This window comes from Opisthocomus hoazin, chromosome 8 (assembly GCF_030867145.1).
Source record: "Opisthocomus hoazin isolate bOpiHoa1 chromosome 8, bOpiHoa1.hap1, whole genome shotgun sequence".
Classification (NCBI taxonomy): Eukaryota; Metazoa; Chordata; class Aves; order Opisthocomiformes; family Opisthocomidae; genus Opisthocomus; species Opisthocomus hoazin.
Window position 1 is genome coordinate 50,475,253 of NC_134421.1, and position 27,599 is coordinate 50,502,851.

Consider the following 27,599-nt stretch of genomic DNA (forward strand, 5'->3'; position numbering starts at 1 on the left):
GCTCTGTACGTAGAACAACCAGAAAGTATGCTGTGATTACTTTTTGTGAGCATATTACCCAGACTGTCTCATTTCTGTTGTCTTAGCATGCACTGAATTAGTCAGACTTTCCGAGAAAACAAATTATTTCTTTCTTTCACCTGTAATATTTATGTTGTTGTTGCCAGTGCTGTTGTTTCTCTCTTTTCTAGTTTTATATGTGGCCTGTTTCTTGAAGTAACAGTTCATTTTTCTTAGGTGAAGAAATAGGTTCTGAAACATCATCATTTGAAACTATCATCTCCAGAACACACTTTCAAGGCATCTGTCCTTAAACTTTCAATGTTTTAGGCAATAATTTATAAAGTACCATCAGCCTGGCATTTGAAATAATCACATTTTTGTTATTGTATCTTGCATATTGTGCACTTCATAGCTGTCATTCAGTGAAAAATACCCTGAATTTCATATAAACCAAATCTTTCTGTCACTGCTTTTTTAGTGTCGTGCTGGAGATGGTGGCAAAAGATGAAAACTCTCACAAGAAATGATTACCTCTGTATATCAAAATGATTGCAACTTGTTCTGCATTTTCAGATAAGTGTATGAACTATAGAAATGAAGAAATAAACAGCATATGGCTTTTAGAAATGTCTGTCACTTGTGATGAAAAACTATGGGGAGATGGGCAGAATATATGGATACAGTTATATTTACAACTCTGTATCCTCTCTCAAGAACAGCACGTCTGAGTTAAACACAGCAGGCAAGCAATGCTAAGGTTTACTTTTTACAGTCTGCAATACGTGTGACGTGTAGAGAAACAGATAAAGAGAAGTATGTATAGGTTTATCTCAGATGAAGTTTTCATATTCTTGTAACAGACAAGTTCCCAAAAGTTTGGCAGTTCAATATATCATATCCATCTCCAACATTCATTTTCACCTGTGCACTCTCTCTTTCTTTATATTTTCGGTATTTTATTAAAATTCTATCCAAAACAAATAAACAGAAAAAGAATATGGGTAGCATTCAAAGACTTATCCAGTGGCTGAGATTTTCTGAGAAAACAGTAAGCCACTGAGACAGACTTCCAGCAGCAGCCTGTGGAAGCTGTCTTTAGATTTGATTCTTCAGTTCCTTTGAAGAAAGCGATCAGGCATCTCTCTAACCAGGAATTTTTTCTGGAGTTGTTTTACCTTCTTTAAGTACTTATCACCCTCTTATTCCTCAGATTTGACTGTTGTTGCTGTGGATTTACCCGATTCATATGTTTTCTTCCATGATACCAGAGTCCATACTTGGACAAAAAGCTCTAAAGAAAGTACAAAAGAGCTACCAGAAGCTGTATTGAAGAAAGACGGCAATCAGTCATAAATAAAAACATATCTATTAGAAAGTTCACCAACGCTGTACCAAGACTAGAAAAAAGAAAATTTGCAAATGAAATAAAAATAATTTATTTTCTGAAGTGTCATACTTATTTAATATTGGCAGGCAATCATCACAAAGACAGTAAAGACACTGCAGCTAACCTGGGGAGTAGGCTCCCAGAGACAGAGTGTATGCTGTATCAGGTAAACAGGAAGCCAAAAAGGCTTTGAAACTAGCATTGCGCATGTAATTTCTTAATTACATCAATCTTGCAGAAAAATTATGCAGAACAACGCTGAACTTTGGCTTATCACCTGTTCAAAGAGGCTCAAAGCACATTTGCAAGAAACAGGAACTGATACAAGCAATGCAGTTTATGTTTTGCTTCCTTTGGGATCTGGATTAAGTTAGTGCACTTGCAGTGTTGTAGATATTAGATGACGCCGTGGACAAGAGACTCTGTAATGTTTGTATTGGCCATCGTGTGCATTTCTAGGTGTGTGTTTCTTCTACATCTGACTGATAAGCACCAAGACCTTCCAGCAGATAGTAATTAAAGCTATCAGACATACACAGCTGAATATGTTTAATATACTGGTGAGCTGGAAATTTAGAGTTAGTTTTGTTAAACATAGTGAGAAAATTTCAATTTTACAGGGAAATTTTCACTTTGTTTTGAAAAATAATTTCCAGTTCCCTCTCAGACTAGGATATGATGGGCCAGAAAGGCTCCAGACATTTTCTGAAATCCCAGCACTGAATTTGTCATTGACAAAAGAGAATGAGCTAATTCATTTGCAGAAAGACAGATGCCATATTAAAGGATATGTTGCAACCTTTGATGCCAGCCTATGTATTGTGAACGAGTGTTAAAATATTTGTATTTTCAGGTCTTTGCAGAATTTGTGTGTACTCCTTGGAAACCAGCATAATATTTTCTTGAATTTCAAAGAAAAATGAGTTTATGTTCTCTTTTGCTACCTCATCCAACATTAGCTCTGATGGCTCCCATTGATTATTTTGTCGTGTTTGCTCTCTGCAGTTCTGTGGATTATGTAAGAATAACACATACTCTGGGCATGTGCCCTTGACAGAAGTCAGCATGGATTCTTTGGAGCTGACACAGTTCTTTTGACAGTGTAACTTTCTAACATTTTCTGCTGCTTCCAGTAGGGTTTTAGGTAGTGTGGTTCAATCACTGCTCCTTTTTTTTCTTTCCTGTCCGTACTCCTCTGCATGTTATATTGCTCCACTTCTACCAAAAGACAAGTCATGTGTGTAATACAAACAAGAGCTTTGTTTGCCGTTCAGAATATTGTGCATCTTACTGTACTTCTAACATTGTTTTAGCTCTGGGGGACACTGCTGTTTTCTCTTCTCTTCCCTGCTGCTGTACCATCAAAAACAGTAAGTTCCTGGGAGCTAACCACCTGCTGTCATACTATAATGCCAAATGAGAAAAACTATTGCTCTCTGTTAGTTTAGTATTTCAATGTGATGGCAGAATTTAGAGTTATCAACATTCATGAAATGTGCAAGAGTTCTGCAGTGACCTTTTACAGACAAACTTTGAAAATCCTCATAAGACTTTCACTGAAACAAGTTTAACACAGTCCTAAGTAGTTCATTTCCTGATTAAAAAAAAAAAAAATAATGGACTCATTATTAAGGCTTCCATTTTCCTTTAAGTTGCCATAACCAAAATGTTTGCAGAGGAATATGTCTTTCACATCAGCCAACTAGTTTTCACTGCACAGATGCAACAGATTATTTCCACCAAAAGTATTTTGCAGTTTTCATTATCTTACTAGTAAATTCATGCCATATAAGAAGCTAAAATTTAAGCCAAGTAAGAAGCTATAAGGAGACAATACAGCTTACATATATTCAGAAGTATAGGATGTAGTCCACAAATAAGCTCTATTCCTTTTTATATTTGCTTTATCCCATTAATCACAATCATTTACTTCCACAGGAAACATAATAAGAATTAGTGACACATATTCTTTGCTCTCGTACTACTGAAATGTCAGGAGAAATTCAGAAAGAAATGGCTTCTTGCTGAGAAACAGACCATTTCACAATTAGATTGCAGGAGGTAATCATCCACAGCAAATGAAACAGCTCAGAAGCCCATGGCAGAGGGGTTGGAACTAGATGATCTTCAAGGTCCTTTCCAACCCAAACCCTTCTATGATTCTATGATATGATTCCGTGAAACATGCATGTAAAATAGGAAATGGTGTTTTCTTGATGCAAACAATTGCAGTACCACAAGTGCTAAAGGTGCCATGAGGTTAGATACCAGTGAAACTGGAACAAGTGATACTTAATTCTTCTGTCATTGAATTTTGCTCTTTAACCAAAACATGTAGATCCATTTGTAATTTCTTAATTATACCACATGGCACATAAGCTATTTGAAAGCATAGTGATGGGTTATCATTTTATTTAGTGGCTGATGTGATGGCAAAATATGCTGGATCATTCATGTACATTTTCAAACCAAAGCATTACAAAACAATGTTGCAAGAAAGACATTTTCTCTTTATCCATCAACAATGCTATGTCTTCCACTTTCACATTCAGCCTTTAAGTATATGCAGAAATTAGTAAATTGTATTCCAATACAAAACATTTACAAACTGGATCTGTTAGGAATGCTTTCCTTCATTTCTTTCCTTGGTTCTTAATAAAAATTTTGTATGTATTCATTGGAAAAGAGACAGTGCTATTAGTTAAAAACCCTGCTGTGGAAATTACTATTTAGGCATGTCTTGAAAAGGGGATTTTTGACAAATTGGCTCATTACTCTTTCTATAGAACAGTTAAAGTACTGTCTATAAATTCTGTTTAATTTCTGGTTCATTGACCTGATGCATGAAGTCATTCGGATCTCATTGTATCTATCTTGCAGTCACAAAACAACATTAAGGACTTGTTCCTGATCTCAGTAAAAGAAAGTTGTGTGTCCTGATGGAGTTGCTTCAGCACACTCGTGCATAAATGACCAGTAATAGCAATTTTAAAACTGTAGTCTGCTTCTTCGTGATCAGAACATAATTTTGTACAATAAAGACTTTGTATAATTTTAGACGAAAAATATGTTACTGTTCCTGCACAAAAGTTTAGCTATTAAACTTCAAGATCTCAACTACTGAATTACTGTGAAATCTGAGTGGACTGAAAATACTTGAGACAAACTCCTATTTTAAAAAAATTTGGATAATCACAATTTCAGACACTGTCTCACTAACATGAATAAGCCATACCCTGCAGGCTTTCATTAGTATAATACTTCAGTCACTGTGCTTTTGTCATATATCTTTTGGTCTTCCCACTGGGACCTCATTCATGACAACACTAGTTTCTTGTGGATAAAAATTAGATTGGAATGTATTTTGACATTGTGTATTGCCCATCTGATTTATAAGTAGAATCATTGGGTGCTTCTGGGTGGTTCTGGCTAAGTCTGCTAAAAGACTTCTGTGAACTTCACTTGGCTTTAGATCAAATCCTTAGCATACAGTATACCTTTGGAGTTTCTGGAACTCTATGGTTAATAGAAGAGAGTAAATCTTGCCAACGTATACTAAAACTAGTATGCATTGGGTTTATCTGTTGGGACAGATTCTTTATCTGAAGACAGTGCCATTGACCAGGGATCTCACCCTGTCACCTGTCTGCAAGACAGAGACACCAACCAAGGCTTTGGTCAGTATGCATTTTAATTTTTCTACAATGAACTGCTCAAATTTGTGAAGCGAGGCAATGAAATTTTGCAGAACCTAAGTTGCAGGTCGGTTCAAGACCTTCACACATTCCTTGTCTATAAATAGAAATCTCTCAGATCTAGATCCTTTTAGGTGTTGAGGTGTTTAACTTCAAGTAGTCCTGAATAGAGTTATCTGTCATAGTCTATATTCCTCTAATGATTTCACTATTTTGTTCTTTTCCCTTCAACAATCATTGTTTCAGATCAGGTGAAAAAAATCCTCTGCAGCTGTAGTTGCTGTGCACTTTCATATACCAGGGAAGGCTAGGAGATTTAACAGTGTCTCGTGTCTCAAAGTCAGGCCAACAGATGATCTTAGCCATCCCATAACATTATCTAGTTCCTAATACCTAATTTACACTGTTTTTTATAAACACGTGAGTGATTCATACACCAGTTACTTGTATACATACAGCATTTTAAGGGTTATTATTGTGAATTAAAATACAGCTAAAAATTGATGTATTATTATTATGGTTTTCCATGACAGCCATTTATTCAAAGCAAATAGTTTAAAAAAGCTATAGTTTAACTGAATGATAAAACATCTGATGTCTAATCTCAAATCTGCTACATTAGAGATAAGACCTTCATTAACTTGAACGGTTTTTACATTAGGGCTATAGGTCCTCAAAAGAGATTTTGAAGGGAAGAGAGTGAAAAGGTATGTGAAAATGGATATAGAATATTTATATTTTAGTATGGTTCTTTCCTATAATTTTTTCTTTGATTTTTCTAATTATATTGTTTATGACTATAACATGCCATATTATGATCATTAGCCAAATCTCAGTTTTGAAATTGTTACCACCTGATTACATCTGCCTCAGGACTATATTTTTTTTGTAAGATTTTTATTTTAACACCTAAATAATTCTATTTTTCTATTTGCGTTCTTTTGCATATACACTAAGACAATACATTACAAGTTTCAACCTGCAGAATCTTTTTGTGTGTTAGATAATATCATTCGTAATGGAAATGTTGATAATGGTTTAACTGTAGCTTCATGAATATCAGTGACAAAGAGAAGAACAAGGTAGAAACAGAGGTTGTTAAAAAAAAAGCAACTAAAAAAAGACCCAAATAGTGATTTTTTTTTTTTGTATAGAAAGATTAAATGATGACTGTTTCATAAAAAGAGAAGAAAACTGTAGGCACAATAACATCAGACTCTGCAGCGATTTCTCTTCTTATTGTTGACTGAATTCACCCACTCTTCTCATAAAAATGGACCTTATAATATAAAAACTAAAGGACAGTGGAAGCAGTTTTCCTAAAGTTCATCATTTTTATACTCATGTTGCAAAATTCTAGCAATTTTTCCTTTCTTTATATTGTACCATTCTCTGGGCCTTGATTTATAATAATATTTTTGGGGGGGATGTTGCTTTTTATTATAATAACTAAACTGGAGACAAAACCCTGATAAGCTCGATAAAACACCACTAAACCTAATTAGAATCAATCATTGAAAAATATTTAATTCCCTCATCTGGACTGTTTGTGTTCAATGATGATTCTGAAAAAGGTATATCAGTCTTGGTTAGAGGCTGTAGGCTGCAGGCTGCAATACCTTAATCAATAATCCCCCAAGTAGGCTCAGGTGGGGTCACAAAATTTAGGTCACCTAACCTAGAAGTTAGAACTTGTAGAGCTGTTTCACCATCTATTGGACAAACAGGATTTGAAGGTTGGAGGTAGACTGTGAAGGTTAGAGGTAGACTCGGCTGCAGTGACCATGAAATGGTCGAGTTCAGGATCCTGCGTGGAGGAAGCAGGGCGATAAGCAGGATCAAAACCCTGGACCTCAGGAGGGCTGACTTTGCCCTCTTCAAGGAGCTACTGGGAGGAATCCCGTGGGCCAGGGCTCTCAAAGGCAGGGGGGTCCATGAGTGCTGGTCGCTCTTTAAACAACACTTCTTCCATGCACAGGAGCAATGCATCCCCCTGAGAAAGAAATCTAGCAAAGGAGGCAGGAGACCTGCATGGTTAAACAAGGAGCTTCTAGCGGAGATCAGGCAGAAGAGAAAGGTCCATGGAATGTGGAAAGAGGGGCAGGCCACTTGGGAAGAGTACAGGAACGTGGTGAGAGTATGCAGGGATGCAACGAGGAAGGCCAAGGCTCACCTGGAATTGAAGCTGGCAAGGGATGTCAAAAACAACAAGAAGGGCTTCTTCAACTACATCAGCAGCAAAAGGAAGGCTAGGGACAACGTGGGGCCGCTGCTGAATGAGGCGGGTGTCCTGGTGACGGAGGATGCGGAGAAGGCAGAGCTACTGAATGCCTTCTTTGCTTCAGTCTTCAGTGCTAAGACTGGCCCTCAGGAATCCCAGGCCTCGGAGGTAAGAGAAGAAGCCTACAAAGAGAACGACTTTCCCTTGGTCGAGGAGGACTGTGTGAGGGATCGCTTAAGAGATCTGGATGTCCACAAATCCATGGGCCCCGATGGAATGCACCCACGAGTGCTGAGGGAGCTGGCGGATGTCATTGCTGAGCCACTCTCCATCATCTTTGAGAGGTCCTGGAGGACAGGAGAGGTGCCCGAGGACTGGAGAAAGGCCAATGTCACTCCAATCTTCAAAAAGGGCAAGAAGGAGGACCCAGGGAACTACAGGCCGGTCAGCCTCACCTCCATCCCGGGAAAGGTGATGGAGCAGCTTATCCTGGAGGCCATCATCAAGCAAGTGGAAGAAAAGAAGGTTATCAGGAGTAGTCAGCATGGATTCACCAAGGGGAAATCATGCCTGACCAATCTGACAGCTTTCTACAACGACATGACTGGCTGGGTAGACGAAGGGAGAGCCATGGATGTTGTCTACCTTGACTTCAGCAAGGCTTTCGACACAGTCTCCCATGATATCCTCCTAGGGAAGCTGAGGAAGTGTGGGCTGGATGAGTGGTCGGTGAGGTGGATTGAGAACTGGCTGAATGGCAGAACTCAGAGGGTTGTCATCAGCGGCGCTGAGTCTAGTTGGAGGCTGGTGACAAGTGGTGTCCCCCAGGGGTCAGTACTGGGCCCAGTCTTGTTTAACTTCTTCATCAACGACCTGGATGAAGAGTTAGAATGTACCCTCAGCAAGTTTGCTGACGACACCAAACTGGGAGGTGTGGTAGATACACCAGAAGGCTGTGCTGCCATTCAGCGTGACCTGGATAGGCTGGAGAGCTGGGCAGAGAGGAACCTGATGAGGTTCAACAAAGGCAAATGCAGGGGAGGAACAACCCCATGCACCAGTACAGGCTTGGGGTGGACCTGCTGGAGAGCAGCTCTGCGGAGAGGGACCTGGGTGTCCTGGTGGACGACAGGTTAACCATGAGCCAGCAGTGTGCCCTGGCTGCCAAGAAAGTCAATGGGATCCTGGGGTGCATCAAGAAGAGTGTGGCCAGCAGGACGAGGGAGGTTCTCCTTCCCCTCTACACTGCCCTGGTGAGGCCTCATCTGGAGTACTGTGTCCAGTTCTGGGCTCTCCAGTTCAAGAAAGATGAAGAGCTACTGGAGAGAGTCCAGCGGAGGGCTACAAGGATGGTGAGGGGACTGGAACATCTCCCCTACGAGGAGAGGTTGAGGGAGCTGGGCTTGTTCAGCCTGAAGAAGAGAAGGCTGCGAGGGGACCTTATAAATGCTTATAAATATCTGAAGAGAGGGTGTCAGGAGGATGGGGCCAAGCTCTTTTCAGTGGTGCCCAGTGACAGGACAAGGGGCAATGGGCACAAACTGAGGCACAGGAAGTTCCGTCTGAACATGAGGAAGAACTTCTTCCCTCTGAGGGTGCCGGAGCACTGGAACAGGCTGCCCAGGGAGGTTGTGGAGTCTCCTTCTCTGGAGATATTCAAGACCCGCCTGGACAAGATCCTGTGCAGCCTACTGTAGGTGACCCTGCTTCGGCAGGGGGGTTGGACTAGATGACCCACAGAGGTCCCTTCCAACCCCTACTATTCTGTGATTCTGTGATTCTGTGATTTCAGGTCACCTGAAGGTACAGTCTTGGATGCAGAACTCACATATCAGGTTGCTAGAAAAAAATCTTTGGAGCTGCTACTGCCTGTACAGGAAAGTCTCCGAAGCTGAAGAGAACAAAGTAAACATTTCATTCAGAAATAAAATGCATTGTTCTTCCATAGCTCTAGAGCAAAACAAGAGAAGAATGTGCTTTTGATCCTTTATAGGAGATGGATATGCACCATTCTATGCAAATGCATAAACTGTACATATCTACTCTATAGAATTGAAACCTGTAGACCAGTGCTGTTCTGTTGTATTCTGAAAACACCCGTTTCATTCTGTAATTCAGACTGTGTGCTTATTTGTATGGTGAGTTACACTAATACCAGTGAGGCTTAATATACTGCACATTTCAGACAGAATGACATAGAAAACGCACAAAATAATTTTCATTCTGTTTGTATTCTACTGTTCAACCAAAAAAAGTGTATATTGGTCTCAGTAAATCTGTTCAGAACAACATTTCCTTTGGACTACTCTGAAACTGGAAGGTATTCATATATCATATACTAATCTTTATGTGTATATAAAAAGTTTATCTGTATATGAAATGTGTTTTAAAGGCAATTCCTATGTATTGTTTTTTCGAAAGCATACTGTTATATTATTATGTATAGATATTACAGACAAAAGATCTGAAATTTTTTGTTGTTGTGGATTGAAAATGAAACTTTATAAAGGTTTCTTGATAAGAAACTGTGCCAATACATTGGTTTTCAGATAAAACATATTCTCTCTCTTTCTCTTTTCGGAAATCCATCCTAGACATGGAAGTCTAACTTGTTAAAACATTGATCTAATCAATGCATTTTCACAAAAACCATCAATTTGATGAGGTATTATTTAGCAAAACAGAACTGAAACTGGTTTTATGAAAAGTTTTTTCAGGTCGCATTTCATTAGCTGCATTACTCAAATGCCTAAAATTAAGCATATATTAATTTATAGGTTTGAGATTGACATGATGTGGTATAGTCGAAAATGGAATTTTCACACAGTATAAGCACATGTAACAAATACACAATACCACAATGTACGAAAGCAATTATCAGTTAATAATTCAGATATTTAAATGCTGGGAAAAACTAACTATGTTTTGTCAAATATCTTGAACACGGAAATTCAGTATCATGCAGTTTGCTGACTGTGCTGCGGTTTAAATGTTGACATGGTGACAGAAGAAGGTTCAGTTTCAGATACTTCAACTTTCATTCATGTAGTTTACGACGCACCACAGCTTCCTCAAGATATGTTATAAAAATACAGCTCCTTTGAAGAAAAAAAGCACAAGGAGTCATCCAGGCTAATTCAGGATGAGTAATATTTAATAACCAACTGATTGTGAAGACCCAGTGACTTGACAAATGATAAATAGCGTACGGAGTGGAAAAGTCTTAAAGAACATCACAGGTATAGTACCAAAGCAGAAAGTCCCCAGCTGTCTTTTTTAAACTTCTTTGGAGGGGTTTATAAACTTGATAGACATCTATAGGAATTTCTCTTTCTCTTTGCATAATCTTTTCTAACGCACACACCACCTTTTGACATGGGAGTTAGAAGATGTGAAGATTGCACATGGACATCTATTTCTTTGATATTTAAGTGTTAATAAGGCAATAATACATATATCCACTAGGTCACCACTTTCCAAACTCTCCATTGATATCTCTCCTGTTATTTCAAAATCACCTTTATTGAGATAAGCATCTGCTACATTCCCCTGTCAGAGACAGGATACTAAGCTGAATAGACTTCCAGCTTAATCCAGTCTAGCTGTCATGAAGTCTTACAAACTGTAAATTCCAGAAATTAAAAGGATTGAAATTATTAGTGGAGGTTCAGAAATAGAATACAATCATACAAAATAATTACTGTCAGGACTCCTTCACTTACAAACATATAAAATGCACTTACTTTGAGGGTGAGAAGGGGGAAAAAATCCTTCCATTAGAAAATACAGTCACAAAGCTTTGAACAAAAAAATTCACGCACTGCAGAGTACACACACACATACATACATGCTGGCATGCACCTATGTACACGCACACATGCACACATACACACACACACATGCTTAGAGTTTACACTGCATTCTTCTGATGCCATGATTTTTATTTTATTTGTACACCCACCTTTACTGCACATTCTAATCAAACAATAGACAAGAGTGTAAGGACTTTTTTTCCTTAAAACTGCAACAAAACAAGTCTCAACATTTGTAAAACATTCCTTTATTATTAGAAATAAATTATTTTGTATAAAAATTAGCATGCGTTGATCATTGCATTTATTTTAGCGTAACCCAGGACTTAATTCAGTCAGCCGTCACAAGAAACAAACTCTTCTTTTACGAGTTGAACAATGTAGGACAGGAAAGGAAATTGTCACAATCACAAAAAAGTACTTACAGATATAACATCAGACATGATTTATTTCAACAGCATTTTTTATCACAAGCTAACATTTGTTTTCCTTTTGTGATTTACTTCCTTTTGTGAGTGAACTCTTCAGAAGCTGGACACTCTGTCTCTGTGTTATAAAACTGGACTGTTCCTTCCCCTGTCTCTTTTGCCTTTTGCCTCTGTGTAATCCGTGTCCTTTAGGAGAGTGACTATTGATTTGAATGTAGTTTACTGATATTTCCAAGACTGAATTCTCGTTGTGGTACAGTCTATGTTTGCAAGATCCCATCCTGCAGGTCTTCCAGTGAATTTCATCCCTGCTCAGTTTGCCTGACTGCTGTAACTGACATAAGTTGTCTTGGTAGAGAAGGCTGTAAATCAAAAAACCAAAAACAAACAACAACAAAAAATAAAGTTCAGGATTTTTAGAATCGACAAAGGAGAAAAAAAACAAAACATATTTAGCATTTGAACTCAGACAATGTCCAAGTATATTTCCAAATAACATCGCCGGTGTTCATGGAATAAAATAAGAAAGTTTAAGCATGTATATAGGCAGTGAGTAAGCTGGATCTCAGGTTCTGTGTTTTTGATGATAACATTTTGTTTATGACTTGGGGAAGCAGAGGTCAATAGAGAGGAACAATGATGAGTGGTTTTAGCATACTTGTAACAGAATTTCATCATACTGTTTGTCTGGTATTATTTTGGCTGACTTCTGTATAGACTTTTTTAATTTAGAGCTTGGATTTTTCTATCTCCTCTGCTGGTTGAAGGTAATTTTGCAGCTACTGGTGGTTCGTCCATCCAGAAAAAGGCTTATGCTCCTTGAAAGGAGCAAAACCTGATACGGGAACCATCTCTCCAAGTTAGTGAAACAGAGCAGCTAGTGCCTACAGCACATATTCTCCAGACACCCTTCAGACACAGAGTATCTACATAGCAGTGAGCCAGCAGAAATGCTTATGAGACCCTAGGCTGTGTTTTAGAGCTGCCATGCTATTACGCTCTCCTTATGTTGATGGTCAGCTAATTATGTCTTCCTCTGAGCAAAGCTGACACCCCTTGTTCAGAATGAGGTAGTATGTTGAGAAAGTTAAACATTTCTATTATTGTAAAAGAGAACAACTGTGAATCATACAGGGAAGTTTACATCATCTTCTATGCCATTGTATCTTACCCCTTTGCTGTTAAAAATATGGCCCAAGTCTCCACTGCTGTGTTAACGTAGTGGTGGGAAGACAGAAATGGTGACACTAGGTCCCACAGTTAGCTCCCTAATTTTAAACCAGTTGGCTACATGGCAAATCAGTCTGCTGGGGGACTAAGTCTCTTTTTTGTCTCTGTAATAAGGTCTATGTCATACAGCATACAGAGGAATTTGGCTTCCCAAATAAGTTTTATATTCCATCTGCTACAGACATGTTCTGCTTATGTTAGTGAAGACTACAACTGGCAGGATGAAAATAATTTCATGGCACAAAAGTTGTCTGGTCTCTAGATTCAAAGATCTTCATTCTGTTCCCATATGTTCCTTCCTTCCTTCAGTTTCTTTTTTTATATAGAATCTGGTGGGAAGAGCTGAGATAGATACGTAAAAGATTCTTCATTCTACCTCCTAAATCCAGTCTAACAATCTGATGATTTGGAAAGAACAGAGTACAGAAACCAAGAAACTACAGCTTGTCTGTCCTGAACCAAGGATTAAACTAAATCAAAGATGACTAAAATTTCTGCAAAATAATACTAGGTAGCATAAATAACTAAGTTTGCTGCTTGCTTCATCTTCATGTTTTCTTTGGATTTCTGAGCAATTTGATTCTGATATTACATTTGACATTTTGTAAGACACAACAGAACCAGACCATTATAATTCACATATAACTATAACTTTTGTTCCCTAAGAATGTATATATAAGAATGAATAATCAAAAGCAAGCTGCATAACATAGTATTTCTTACTTCCACTTGCACAGATAGCTCCAGTACTTTGTGCCTGGAGGAGCTAATTCATGACAGGATTGCTTTTGGCACATTAAGCAAATATTTCACAAAATCAATCACAGTATTCAAGCACCAACATGAAGTAGATTTATTTGCCAGTATTGGGACACTTGAAGCAAATATAGCCTCATTTACATCTTTCAGATCTTTCAGAAGGAATGTACTGCTCCCATCTGAACTCTCCCATGCTCCTACAGCTGGATTTCTGAGAGGATTCTATTTTTCTTTTGGCCTGTTAAGCTCCTTCGAAAATAATGCAGGACTGCTGAAATGGTATGGAGTTCCTCAGAGCATAAAAGCATTTGTTCCCAACTAAGAAATAACAAATAAATGCACATCTGCAAACTCTGCACGCTTGGGAACAAAAGGACAGAGGGAACAAAGCTTATTTTTTTCCCTCACCATGAAAACAGGATCGGTTAGGTGATCAGGTTAGGTTAAGCTAGCTTGCCACATTACCCTTTATCAGCTGAGTTCTACGATAACTTTTTATGTATATGTTTTTAGCCCACAGCGATGTAACATAATCGGATTTATCACAACCCAGTAAGCTGAATTATGTGAGGACATTTGCAAGAAGCTCAAAATGCAAAAATAAGTAGTTACTGCACCTCAGCTGATTGAGAGCAACTTGTGAATTTGCTGTAACATTGCTGTGTATCTAAGACTTAAATAGATTTGACAGAATTAATCTAGGACTGATCAAGAAACAAAAGTTTTCCTACTGAGTTTCAAGTGTTGTTACTTTAAAAAATGACAATGCAGGAAACTAGTGTAGATAGTAATTTTAAATGCATTAAATCTAATCTCTTCTGCAAACAATGTTTTTTTACTTGATAAATATTTCAAGTGTCTTCATAGTTCACTGTAATAAGCCTAGAGTTTCTGTCTGGGGATCTGAAAGCTTCAGCAGCTGCTGTCCTGCTCTTTAAGACTGTTAGTATTTCATAGTAAAAACATGAACCAAATTTGGCAAGCTTAGATGGCCAGAAAAAGTAACAGACTTGGCTCAAAATATTTCTGGGTATGAACAACGTTTTCTAGCTCCAGTTACCACATTGCTGTTGGAATGAGACAAAAAGAAAAAGAATAATATAAAAGAGGATCTAAAGCAATTTAGAGTGATTATTGACATCTCACCTGTATGCATTTAAAGTCATTGCTATGCCTTCTATAATTATATCTGGATTTGTTTTTTCATCCAGATTCCCAGATACAATTTGTTTTCCACTGAATATGAATGCAGTTCAAAAAAAAAAAAAAAGACTGTATTCGTGTCAGGGACAACATGGAGTAAAGTCTGTCACATGGAACAGGACAAACCAGACAGAGCAGATTCGTCTCTGGTTGAGAAGCAAAAGGAATTACCTGACTGTATCATCTTCTTCCTTACCTAGTTATGAGCATTGTTATCACCACCAGTATTTGTGCTTGGGAAATAACGGGAAAAACTTACTACACAACTCTGGTTTACTAGGAATAGCCTGATTTTTTGTGATCAGATTCATATACTGCCAAAGAGAAGACAGATCTACCTCACACAGAGTCAGTGCAAGGCATTTTGCAGTGTTGAGAAGTTGTTACTATGGACCTAGTGAAAAGGTCTTATGTGGAATTATGCACTGATAATTCACAGGAATGATCAAAAGTTTGACAATAACTAATTTGGCAGAAAAGAGGGAAGATGCTCAAATCCAAATGGTACAGAATAATTTTGGGGAAGAGAAAAACCCATCTTGAGGCCAAGAGCTGTATTATATAGGGACAGCTTTCTGGAGCGCAAATGAATTGACTCTGAATTTTTGCCTATGGAAGTATTATGATGCCTGGATCAAAGCCTAGTCAGGATATACTCCTAGTGAGCTCAGAATTATATAGATGTGCTACTGTTAAAATCTTGTTTGCAGCACAGTAAATAAGCATTACCCTGCATACCTCACACTACTGGAGAAGCGGACTTGTTTCCAATAGCAGCTATTTCTATGGATTATGCATAATAATAGTTTAAGGAATATCAGGCACAGCATTTCTTAGTTAGGCACAGTAGATAAACATCAGATACCCAAGACTTTCTTAGTAACGCTCTTTCTCACCCTACTGTGGGATCTCTCCTTTGACATTTCGTCAGAAAATTATAATTTTGCAAACTCAGCAAAATCCACATCACTTTCCCTTCTGAATTTTATTTTCATGGCTTCTGAAGATTTGAGAAATTACTGAGTTCTTCGTATTTCCATACTATTATTTGTTCCACAAGGAATTTCATTGCCTTTCTCCTTTTGTCCTTTGTTATATGTCATAACCTGAAGCTGTATAAACCCTTAGCTCAGTCTAGCAGATATACACATTTTGAAGGGTCATGAGTTTTTTAAGTGAATTGGTTTGCACTCAGTAGCCTCCAAGCATCAGCAACTATAGTATGGTAAACTTATGGACTATATTTATACAGTCTTCGATGTGGCAAACTCTGATTGAATTCAGTGGGGGGTTGCATTTTTCTGAAAAAAGTACAATATTTTTCTGCAGACTAGGTACTGACTTGTCTGAATGTGCTCAAGCAAAATAGTACTATTCAATCTCCTGTCAACATCATCAGAAAGTAATAAGAATTCAAAAAACCCCTCATTTGCAGTAAAATGACTGAAAAAAGGTCTTTAATTATAACAGCTGACGTCCATCCCACGTGACCTCTAACTCCTTAATAGAAACCAATTCTCCATTACTAAGCTCTGGGGGTAAAGTTGCTGGCTTTATTCATATTTGATTATTCTTGTTGTGAAGTCCAGTTTATAAGAGAGTGTGTCTTCATGCGGTGGAATGGAAGCTGTAACCTTTGTTTTCTTCTATACCAGAGCAATTTAGAGACAGGGAAAGAATGAAGAACTTTTCTGACATGGGAAAGAACTTCTTCCCATTACTACCCACGACATACCAGAACACATAATGATTAAGCAGTGTATGAATTACCATGATTTTTTACCAAAATGAAGAAAACCACAACAAAGACCTGGATGGGAAATGTTATTCTGGGAAGTGTTAGTAGTCATGAGTTGTGATAAATGAAAAAGTCAACAAATATTGAGATGGAGAGGTAGAAAGCATTATTTTCACTTCCATGCCTAACTGCAAAATAAAAGCAATGTTAACTGGTTTTATTATTTTTTTTTCAACAAGCTTTAGTTTTGAATATACAAATATGACCATAAAAACACCTGATGAACTGTCAGGACATACCACAACTGGCACAGCAATGCACAACACATCAAATTAGCACTAGCTAAAACAGATCATTTTCAAAAGATGTGCCTTTCCAAAATCTGCTTGTGCTTTTTTTTTTTTTTCACTAGCCTCCTGTGAAAAACAATTTGTCTGAAACAACTCTAGGCATTCCTGCATTCAGCAGTACATGAATTCTGACACATCTCTGGATTCATGCAGAAGAAGCAACAAAAAGAATAGATTTTATTATTATTATAAAGTGCATTCTTGTGAACGTACATCTATTAGGAAGTGCTGCCACTCTTGACCATGGGAAAGTCTACAGATGACTTACTGTTGGTTTCAAGACTTTCACACAGTTCAGTTTTGACCTCGCCATTTGGTCTGTCATTTCCTTTTTGGGTCAGTTTGCTTTGCATTGTGGCAGCTGTCACTACAGCCTTGAAGCTCCGCTTCCGTTTTTGAACATTCTGCTCTGGATGAAAAATGATAATATAAACCTTGGGCATGTAGAGCATGCCCAGAGACACAGAAGCACTTAAACTCATGGAGACAGTAAGTGTTGTTGTCTGGATGTACATCTGGGGAAGGAAAGAAACAACAACATAAAAATCATTGTTATATTGATTAAATATAAGAAGGAAACCAAAGTAATTATCTTAAAATATTAGGTGGAAAGGGAACCAATAACAGTCTTCCTTTTCTGTAGGTATTATCAGAAGGACCCTTAACTTTGGTTGCCTTTAATTATACGAAGTATGGCTGTTTCATGTTGTTTTTTTAACCTTAAGAGTAGGTGGTAGAAACAACCTAATATTTATTGAACTTCATTCTCATAAAAGTAATTGAGATGCTGTAGCAACTACATTTTCAGAAAAGAAAACAAATATGCCTGTACAGGAAAAGAGGAGTGACAATAGGGTTAGCCTTATATCGTCTACTTTAACACACTGAAGCCTCTACAACAAGGTGCCCCATGGTGATTCAGTAGTGTGTGCAACATGGCTCAACCGGCAGCAGGCATAATGCATAATCCAACGAAATCTTTGATATATTCTTGGAGTTTCAAGCTCGGGAAAAAAAAATAAACGTTCTCCATAGTGAAGCTTGAATATTACTGAGTTTCTTGGGGTTTTCTTTTATTTGTTTTTAACATTTCCACCTTACTGCTTAATTCTAGTCACAACTTTTTTGGCATGGCCAGTGTCATAATAAACCAGAAAATCAAGGAACCGTGACATCAGGTCATGAAGGACCTCAGTCCCCTACAGATAAAAAGGAAAAATCTGACATTTCTGAGTGATTCTGTCTATTGTTTATTATTACCTACAGAAAGAAAGCAACTCTGGTCTTCCATAGTCCCATAAAAGAAAATGACAATGATCACTCCATAACAACACCAGAGACAACTTTCTATTTGGAGAAGTATTCAGATAGTATATTAGAAATACTAATTTTAGTTCTGCTGAATATTTCTTTTTTCTTAGGAAATTATGTTTTATTAGACATTTTATGAAACGACAATTTTATTTTACAGTTCTGTGTGATTTCCTAAACTAAGTAGCAAATCTCTCGGTAATCATGTTGTTATCATGAAACAGATACTGAAGTAAAACCTGCTCATTGCCTTGGCAGAGAATTCACTGACATTGTTGTCAGGCATGATTTTAAGCACTGGCCGGTACTAGCATGTTAACCTGGAGATAGGGTAGTAAGGCTGTCTGCAATGTCAGCTTCAGATCATCTGCTTTTATTAAGTGCCCTTGGGTAACTTGGCCCTTGGCAGAAAAGTAGAGATATAATAAAATGGTGTGCCACCACTACTATAGTTGAACACTTTTTAATGTCTTCCAGTTTACAAAGTTTTTTCATTAAGATACTTTCTCCTTGGAGATCACAAATAAACTGTTCTCTCACTTAAAGCAGTGAAGAAATGTAACAAATGTATTTGGGAAGCGTGGACTCTCACCCTGAATCACCTTGCAAAGTATCTCTGTAATCGTACAGAAAACTGCCTTATATTACCATAAAAAGAGGGATAGCCCAATCTAAGAAAAGGCTGACAATGCTTGAAAATTTTTAAGAAGCTGAACCTGCTTTCAGGGACAGAACCAGTCCTGCACTTGGGTCACAACAACCCCATGCAACACTACAGGCTTGGGGAGGAGTGGCTGGAAAGCTGCCTGACAGAAAAGGACCTCGGAGTGCTGGGCGACAGCCGGCTGAACATGAGCCAGCAGTGTACCCAGGTGGCCAAGAAGGCCAACGGCATCCTGGCTTGGATCAGGAATAGTGTGGCCACCAGGAGTAGGGAGGCGATCGTGTCCCCTTACTCAGCACTGGTGAGGCCGCACCTCGAGTACTGTGTTCAGTTTTGGGCCCCTCACTACAAAAAAGACATTTAGTTGCTGGAGCATGTCCAAAGAAGGGCAGCGAAGCTGGTGAGGGGTCTAGAGAACAAGTCTTATGAGGAGTGGCTGAGGGAACAGGAATCGTTTAGTCTGGAGGAGGCTGAGGGGAGACCTTACGGCTCTCTACAACTACCTGAAAGGAGGTTGTAGTGCGGCAGGTGTTGGTCTCTTCTCCCAACTAAGTAGCAATAGGATGAGAGGAAGTGGTCTCATGTTGCATCAGGGGAGGTTTAGATTTGATATTAGGAAATATTCCTCTAATGAAAGAGTGGTCAGGCACTGGAATAGGCTGCCCAGGGAAGTGGTGGAGTCCCCATCCCTGGAGGTTTTTAAAAAGCATGTAGATGTGGCACTTCGGGACGTGGTTTAGTAGGCATGTGTAATGGATGGCCTTGCTGGACTTGTCAAATGCAAGAGGAAAGACAAACTCGGACTGAGGTGTCTCTCGACTGAGGTGTCAAGAGCCCAAGAGCTAACAAAGGAAGTAATTAACTGGTGCTTATCTTATCAGACAAAAGTAAGGGGGGATAGCCCATCACTGTAAACTAAGTGATCTGTGGGACCCACAGAGGCTGCACAGACAGAGATTGCTTCAGAGATTGCTTTGGATAAAGCACAGATGGCCACCGGATGCACATACCAAGATGCCCACTCCGAAGGCGTGTCACACTGCTGAGTCTCGCTTCTGAAAACACGACATTCCATGCCAAGAGCCAATCGATACACAACAATTGACATAGTCCCACCTCGCAAAAAGATTTCCAAACATATAAAAATTAGCACTTGAAAACTCTCTTTGGGAGGAGGAGCCAAGAGAGAACTTCACCTGACAGATGGGTCAATGGACTGAACCTCTTTTCCCCCCCCAAGAAGGGAGGCGTTTTTGGTAAGAGTCGCACCTCTGACTTTGTCAGACGTATCCCCGGGAACACATTGTTAACTAAAGTGCTAAACTATTACATTGAGCTCACCTTTTGTGGACAGTGAATTTATCAACAGCAATTCTGAATCTGTGATACCTGTCACTTGAATAAATTACCTATTGTTTCAACTTTGCAAAACTGTTTCAGTGAAAGTCCTTGGAGGGGCTCTGACAGGCAAGTTGAATCTGAGAAGTGGTTACACACTTAACCCCTTAGACCTAAACCGTTGACCAAGTATGGTACAAGGAGTTGATCCAGCTGCACCTAGACTCTCCTCTGAGAGAGAGTTTAGAAAGCAAGGGGGTCTTCTCTGAACCTCGTGACTCAACAGGAGGGCTCTCCTTTTACCGCTTATCAGACTCCCCTTACCCCCCCTTTAACGCGACAGCATGGTGGTGTTGGGTTGACAGTTGGACAGTCTTTTCAAACCCTAATTATTCTATAATTCTGTGATTCTATTTTTGTTCCTAGAGATGCATATATTTCCTAACGGGATTTTCAAAACTGATATCAATGCAAGTAATACCTTTAACAAACTGTATTCTGTGTGAAAACTCCATTAAATATAAAAAATCCTTTCTTGAAGCCTTATCATTTTTTTAAATCCAACTCATGACAGTTAAGTGGTTAGCTGAGCCTCATCCACAGAAAGTGTAACAATGTCTGGCATTTAAATACATACTTTTTCAGTGCTTATCAAGTGCCCAAGCTGTAAGTTTCATCTTTCTCTCATGGTTCAGTGTAAGAGTTAGAAGAGAAAAAAGGATAAAGAACGTCTGGATGTTATAGGGTAAAATACGTATGTTCATGTAATAGTTCTAGTCACAGTAGCAAAGAATACATGCATTGTGGTAGATCTCACTGCGGTAAGAAGTTCCACAGTGCCTAGCTCTTGCAAATACTAAAGAGAAGAAATGTCTGCCTGAAGATTTACAGTCGAGTAAGCGTCATAAGTGAATCAACTCTAAATCTGATAGTGCATTCACTCAAATAATGACTCCATGCATTTCAGTGCATTTAGTGCAGGTATTTTGCATGAGCTATATCATTACATCTGATGTATCTTCTGTGGATTTAATTGAAATGAGCAGCACAACAGGCTATTTTAAAAAATCCAAGTCACAGATAGTTTCATGTTGCAGATTACTGTTCATACGCAGTGGGATTTATTTCTAATGATTGATGTGCTTTTGAACCAGCCACTATAACTATCAAAACATTAAAACCAGAGAGAGCTGGGAATTTTCTGACAGAACAGTTTTCAAATATTGAATATAGTCTTTAGAGACCTGTGCCCTTGGGGAATATGTTTTGCATGGATCACCCTTACTACTTACTCTTTAATGAAGCTAATGAGAAAGAAGGGCTTTGAGAAACTTGCTAGATCTTGAGAGGAAGGCTTTGAACATATACTTACATGTACATGTTGTGTGTGATGAGTATATCAGTCTGACTCCATACGCTAATGCAATTGCATACTTAGCTGGAGAGTAGCTCTCTCCAGCTCAGAAATCAGTTTGGATCTTATTCCTTTTCCTATTAGAATCATAGAATGATTTTGGTTGGAAAGGACCTTTAAAGGTCATCTAGTTCTACTTCCCCTGCAATGAGCAGGGACATCTTCAACTACATCAGGTTGCTCCGAGCCCCATCCAACCCGATCTTGAATGTTTCCAGGGATGGGGCATCTACCATTGCTCTGGGCAACGTGTTCCAGTGTTTGACCACCCTCATCACAAAAAAATTTCTATCTTACATTTGCAGGCTGAGAGTCTGTTTTTAAGGGTAGGAACACCCCATGTATCTAATCCTTACCGCCTTTGTAATCCGTCTTCTTGCAGCATGATAAAGCATGAGTCTAGCAAACAGGATGCTACACACTTGGTTTGACTTTTCTCTGACTCTTATCTTGTTTTATCCCTGACAAGAGGACAATGATGTTTTATGGCTGTGCATTCTGGGTACTTTTATTATTCTGGGAACATAACTACCTGTAACTTTTAAAGAATCAGCTGCTCTAAAAATCAAGGAGCAACAAAAGTAGTTCAGTTTAATAAGATATGAGGGCTGAATAATTTTTCATGTGTCTCACAGTGGTAGCTCACTCTAAGTTACAGGAGAATAAAGGTTGCTTTCTCACAGCGATATGTAGTTACACAGAAATGGGTTTCAGCACTCCTCACACTAAAATCCTTTCTGAACTACAAACATTTTGTCCAACAATACCATTCACAGATGTAACAAAGACTGCTTTTCTGTTCTCCTTTTTCTTGACATTCAGAAGATATAAGACAGAAAACTAAAATCATGGTAGCACAAGAAAAAGAAAGTCTTTACACTATCGGAAAAACATGAGACCTTCCTATCTCCAACCCCCACCCCAAACCCACACCAGAACTGATACAGGACTTCTTACATGCTGTTTTCCACCTCCACAATTGACAAAGGATCCCTCACAACAGACTGTATCTCATGTAAATTATCAAGATCCCCACTCAAACACATGATCTGTCTGTCTCACAAATGACCTGGATCCTTTCCTCATCAGAAGGATTCTGCAAGCTTGGTAATATAGCTTCTGACTGCCTCAACAGCTAAAATAGACAATGGCTGTGTAGGTATTTGGGGATTTTCTATCTTCTACCATTGATTCAAGGACTATGTATCTCCTTCTTTGTACTTTGAAACTTAAATTGTGACATTGGAAATACTGGAGCATCAAAAAGGCTTCTTCTATTTGGAAGTACTTGAAACTGAATTGCCTCCTTGGTAAGCTGAAAAATTCCTGTGCATCAAAACAGGTCTGTGCACCAAATTGTCCTAGTGCAGGTAGCTGAATGACTATGTCTTAGCTAGACGTCACAGCTTAATGTTTAAATATCCCCATAAGTCCCCGATAGTGTCGCATCAGTTTGGTACTTGTAGAGGCAATGCCATGTACACAGCATACCTCGAGTTCAACACAAAGCAACCACTTTCATTACAGAAGAGAAAACAGTGGTAATATCACAGCTTTTGTTCAGATTGTTTCCTTGGTTTGAGTCCTCCCCTGCTTTCACACATAAGATTACATTCAGGCTCTCTCCAGAATTGCTGATTTTCTCGTGCTATTTATTTTTCTTTACCACACAGTTTTAATAGGTCAAACACAGGGTACCTCCCATCTAGCCTGTTCCCTAATCTGGTTTTAATCTAGCTAGATATCCTAGGTAGGCGGGAGATACATATATTGCGATTTCTTCAGGGAACTGAATCTAACTTTTCCACTTTGGTGCAAGTTCTCTAACTGCTAGTATTTGTAACACAGAAGGTGAACAAGTCCAGCAGTTACTGAAGTGCTAAACCACAGAGGGAAGTCTTGGTACATCTCAAGCTATCCAGGTGCCTAGTGTAGATCCAACTCTGCTACTTGCATTCCAAAAAGAAGTGGATGTTTAAGAAGACGCAGCTGGTCTAATGTCTCTTATTGGCTAATTCTATACAACCTGCCCTTTAGAAGTGCCTTTCTCTGCAGGCTTAAGACACAGCCTCGGTATTAAACACTGGAGTCTGAAACACCTATACCCAGATAGGCACTCTTGAACTTGTCCCACACTGCCAGTAACAGAGCATAAAATTGGATTATGATTTAATTTTTCCCTTATCCTTGTTGCCAAATACTTTATAGATCTTATGTGCATCTTCTTCGCTCCTTCAGCAAGTTTAATTTTTTAAGGCCTGAATGCAACAAGCTTTGTTTCCCACAAGGGTTTTTTGCTCTCATTCTCTCCTGCCACTCTTGCCTTCCTCCCAGCTGTTGGAAGCCTTTACCAGCTCGTTTATAGCCGGAAAATAAATGATACGTCATAAAATAAAGATACACGCCATCTATCCACAGGCATCCCACAGACTGGGAAAGACAGCAAAATGGTCCTGCTCAGTTTGCGGTGGAGAGAGCATGAGTCTCTTCAGTCTCAGAAAAACACTGAAAGCATTCATAGCCATCCTCCCTCCGCTACAGAATCTAGAAGGCTTAGGAAAAGACAGTCTCTTTCTTCTTTTAAAGTCATGCACATACGGTAACACTACGATTGCTTCTGCATGTGTTGCAGCTTGCTAGGGAGCTGACTGGATGATAACACAGGTTTCACAGTTGTGTTCACAAATCAGAAAGAAACGCCGTGCAATGGATTCCACACCGAAAATCAACATAGAAAAGGCCAGCTGCAGGCAAATATATTTGAAGCCAGGAGAATCTAAACAATACTGGCAAGATGCCAATAACTAACAAAAGGATTCATCTTTCTCTGCAGAACCTCCATCCCTGTAAGCTTAAAGCTACAGATTTTCATTGTTTCCAGTGCACAACGTACTTTTCTGTCTGGACCTATGGGAAGAAAATTAATCTTTTCCTGAAGAAAAACATTATGCATGGAAGCCAGTCATTGTTCTGCTCATATAACAACATTATTTGCCAGGTATAAAATATACTTCAGGAAATGAGTCTTCTTCAAACATTTTTTCAGTTGGAAAACATAAGAAGCTACTTAACATATATATTTTTTAACCTTTTAAAAACATTCTTTACCAACCTACCACTTCAAATGAGGCTTTGAGAGAAAAAGTCAAAGCCTTCTCACAAACATGAAAGTGCAACATTCATTAGGTTATTATCTCAAGCAGCAGATGTAGGCTGTAATTCTGTACATTACAAAGAAAACTGAGAACACAAATCCTGTTTACTTTTACCTGTACATTTCAGTAGCTTCCAGAATCTTTAAGAGAAAAGAAATATCTAATAACTGATTTCAAATTAAATGTGTGCCAGCTTTAAAAAGTACGAACTTTCATTAAAGCTTGCATGTGAGAGAAGCTATAAAAGCTTGTAGTCTCAGTGGAACATCTATATACCTGCATTTCAGAAACTGAATTATAGTAACGATTTCACTGTTTAGATTTTCCACTTCAGTCTAATTTTCACCTTTCCTGCAATATTTATAAGTATTCCCTTTCTACCCATAAATTATTTTATGCAAAGAAAGGAATGGCTTTACTAGGCCTTTTTTTAGCATTGTATTTGTTATTTTAAGGTAGGTAGACACAGAGAACTCAGAGTTGTCGACTGCTCATTGGAAACAGTATGTTCCACAGCTGCACATTGCAAAGTTTGCTTTGCATAGTTATCCCTCCAAAGTGTTATGTCACAACATGCTTAAAACTGACTGTAGGTCATCCAAATATTGTCCAGTGATTTCTCAATACCGGATTTTACCACGGAGGTAAAGCAGAACAGATGTATCCCAAACAAAGACAACTCCTGCAACTCAGGTAAATGGGCTTTTGAAGACTCTCACTTCACCAAGCTTTGCTAATTTGTCCTGTCATTTGGGAACAACTTCTCCTCGGACCAGTAATGGCTGTCCAACTCTGTGTATCTCTTCATCTCATTTCCTAAAAAGGCATGATTCCTTTGTCACACAGAGGGTATCAGGATACAATTGGAATGTATCAAATAAAAAGAGGAATAGTTGATTTCTAGGACTGGTAAAAAGCTAATATAAATACAACACTGTGTCTATGTAGTAGACAATGAAACAATGCTATTGTATAGACCTGGGCACTAGGAATTCTTGTAATGTTAAACTCCTGGCATGAGTGGGCTTGGGCCTTGACTAACTCACACTCTCCCAAACCACTCCCAGGAGTTCGCCCACAGTTTGGGACTATTCCCACTATGTGATGTTGATATACCCACACAGTTCTTGAAGAGAAATTAAGAGATTTTAATACCATAAACCTAGCAAGACTAAGACAACTGTCTATATGGCCAGTGAATGTTATTGACAATGTGCAGTTACTATTTTAGACAGAGCCTAAGACAACAACACAGGAGACATCCATGAAAACTAGGGCATGAACTGATTGCGAGCAGACCCAAAGAGAAGTACTTGGGGATACTGGTGGATGAAAAAATGGATATGAGTTGATAATGTGTGTTTGCCGCCCAGAAAGTCAACTATATCCTGGGCTGCATAAAAAGAACCGTGACCAACAGGTCAAGGAAGGTGATTCTGCCCCTCTACTCCACTCCCGACCTGGAGTACTGCATCCCACTCTGGAGTCCTCAGTACAAGAAAGACATGGACTTGTTGGAGCAGGTGCAGAGGAGGGCCACGAAAATGATCAGAGGGATGGAACACCTCTCATATGGAGAGAGGCTGAGAGAGTTGGGATTGTTCAGCTTGGAGAAGGCTCTGGGGAGACCTTAGTGCGGCCTTTTAACGTACAAAGGGGGCTTATAAGAGAGACAGAGAGAGACTTCTTACGAAGGCCCATAGTGACAGAACAAAGCATAACAGTTTTAAACTGAAAGAGAGTAAATTTAGATTAAATATAAGGAAGAAATTCTTTACTATGAGGGTGGTGAGGCACTGGAACAGGTTGCCCAGAGGAGTTGTGGATGCCCTCTCCCTGGAAGTGTTCAAGGTAAGGTTGGATGGGGCTTTGAGCAACCTAGTCTGGTAGAAAGTGTCCCTGCCCATGACAGGGGGGGTGGACTAGATGACCTTTAAAGGTCCCTTCCAACTCAAACCATTCTATGATGATTGTATTCATGATTCTACAACTCTGTCATTCATTGCAACGTGGTACTTCCTCAATATGGTAGACATTAACGCCAGCTGTCACTTATATCGGCAAATGTCACCTCTAACCATAAAATTTGAGAAAATTGTCTTTTTTGTCTTTTTTAATTACTTTGATTTGTTCCTTCCTCTTCCTTTCATTTGTTTCAGTATACAAGCTTCAGATGCTTTAGCTCTTCTGTAATTGTTACATTTGTAAAACTTTCTGTTGATGTATAACTCCTGTAGACCTAGTCTGTGGTTTTACAGGTAGCATCATAGAACATTGCCATCAGAAATCATGCCGTTTTGTGACAAAATATGGAGAAGATTAGACTGAAACAAGTGCTGCATTATCAAATATTCTGCTCATTGGGAATGAGCAACATTTTTGAAGGGGAAAAAAATGTCCAGTTTTACTTCATCTGCCATACTTATTACAATATTTTATTAAGAACAGTAATAAACTAAAGTCTGCTTCTTTACCGTTGTCCATCCTCAGGACGTGCATCTCATGGAAAACACTAGGCACTGCATTCAAAGTAATTTAAAATATTAGAAAGTAATTTGATTCTTTTTTCTTCTCATAAGTGAGGTTAGATATCACACTATCATACAGCTTACATATACCACAGCACACAATTTATTGCAGTATTATGGTTTTTAATGGGCCATGTGATCTCATCAGCCTGACCACAAATAAAGCCACAGTAGTCAATCACTGACCAAAGACCAATCTCTACCATGTGTGTGTATGTCAGTCCTGATGTTCAGGAATACTGAACTCCAAAAGCCCAAGTACAAAGTATGTACTCACAGTTTGTAAAACTAAGATAAGTAATCTCCAAATACCAGTAAAAAAAAAGTCAACATTAAATAACCACATTGGAAAAAGTCTGTCCT

General features: G+C 38.8%; 1 protein-coding gene across 8 annotated transcripts in view; it reads right to left on the reverse strand.

Annotated features, from left to right (window-relative positions):
• Positions 1-10,436: 10,436 nt before the first annotated feature.
• GRM8 (glutamate metabotropic receptor 8) overlaps positions 10,437-27,599 on the reverse strand; it is a 393,783-nt gene continuing 376,620 nt past the window's right edge. For 5 of the 8 annotated variants that reach the window (XM_075428851.1, XM_075428850.1, XM_075428849.1 and 2 more), the window contains 2 exons: positions 17,095-17,341; positions 10,437-11,908 (listed from right to left, as the gene is read on the reverse strand). In XM_075428851.1, the coding sequence (XP_075284966.1) occupies positions 11,859-11,908; positions 17,095-17,341 (297 nt within the window). In that variant the 3' untranslated portion in view covers positions 10,437-11,858. Of the gene's footprint in view, positions 11,909-17,039; positions 17,342-27,599 lie in introns of all 8 variants that reach the window. The other 3 variants (XM_075428856.1, XM_075428853.1, XM_075428855.1) reach the window with 2 other exon arrangements.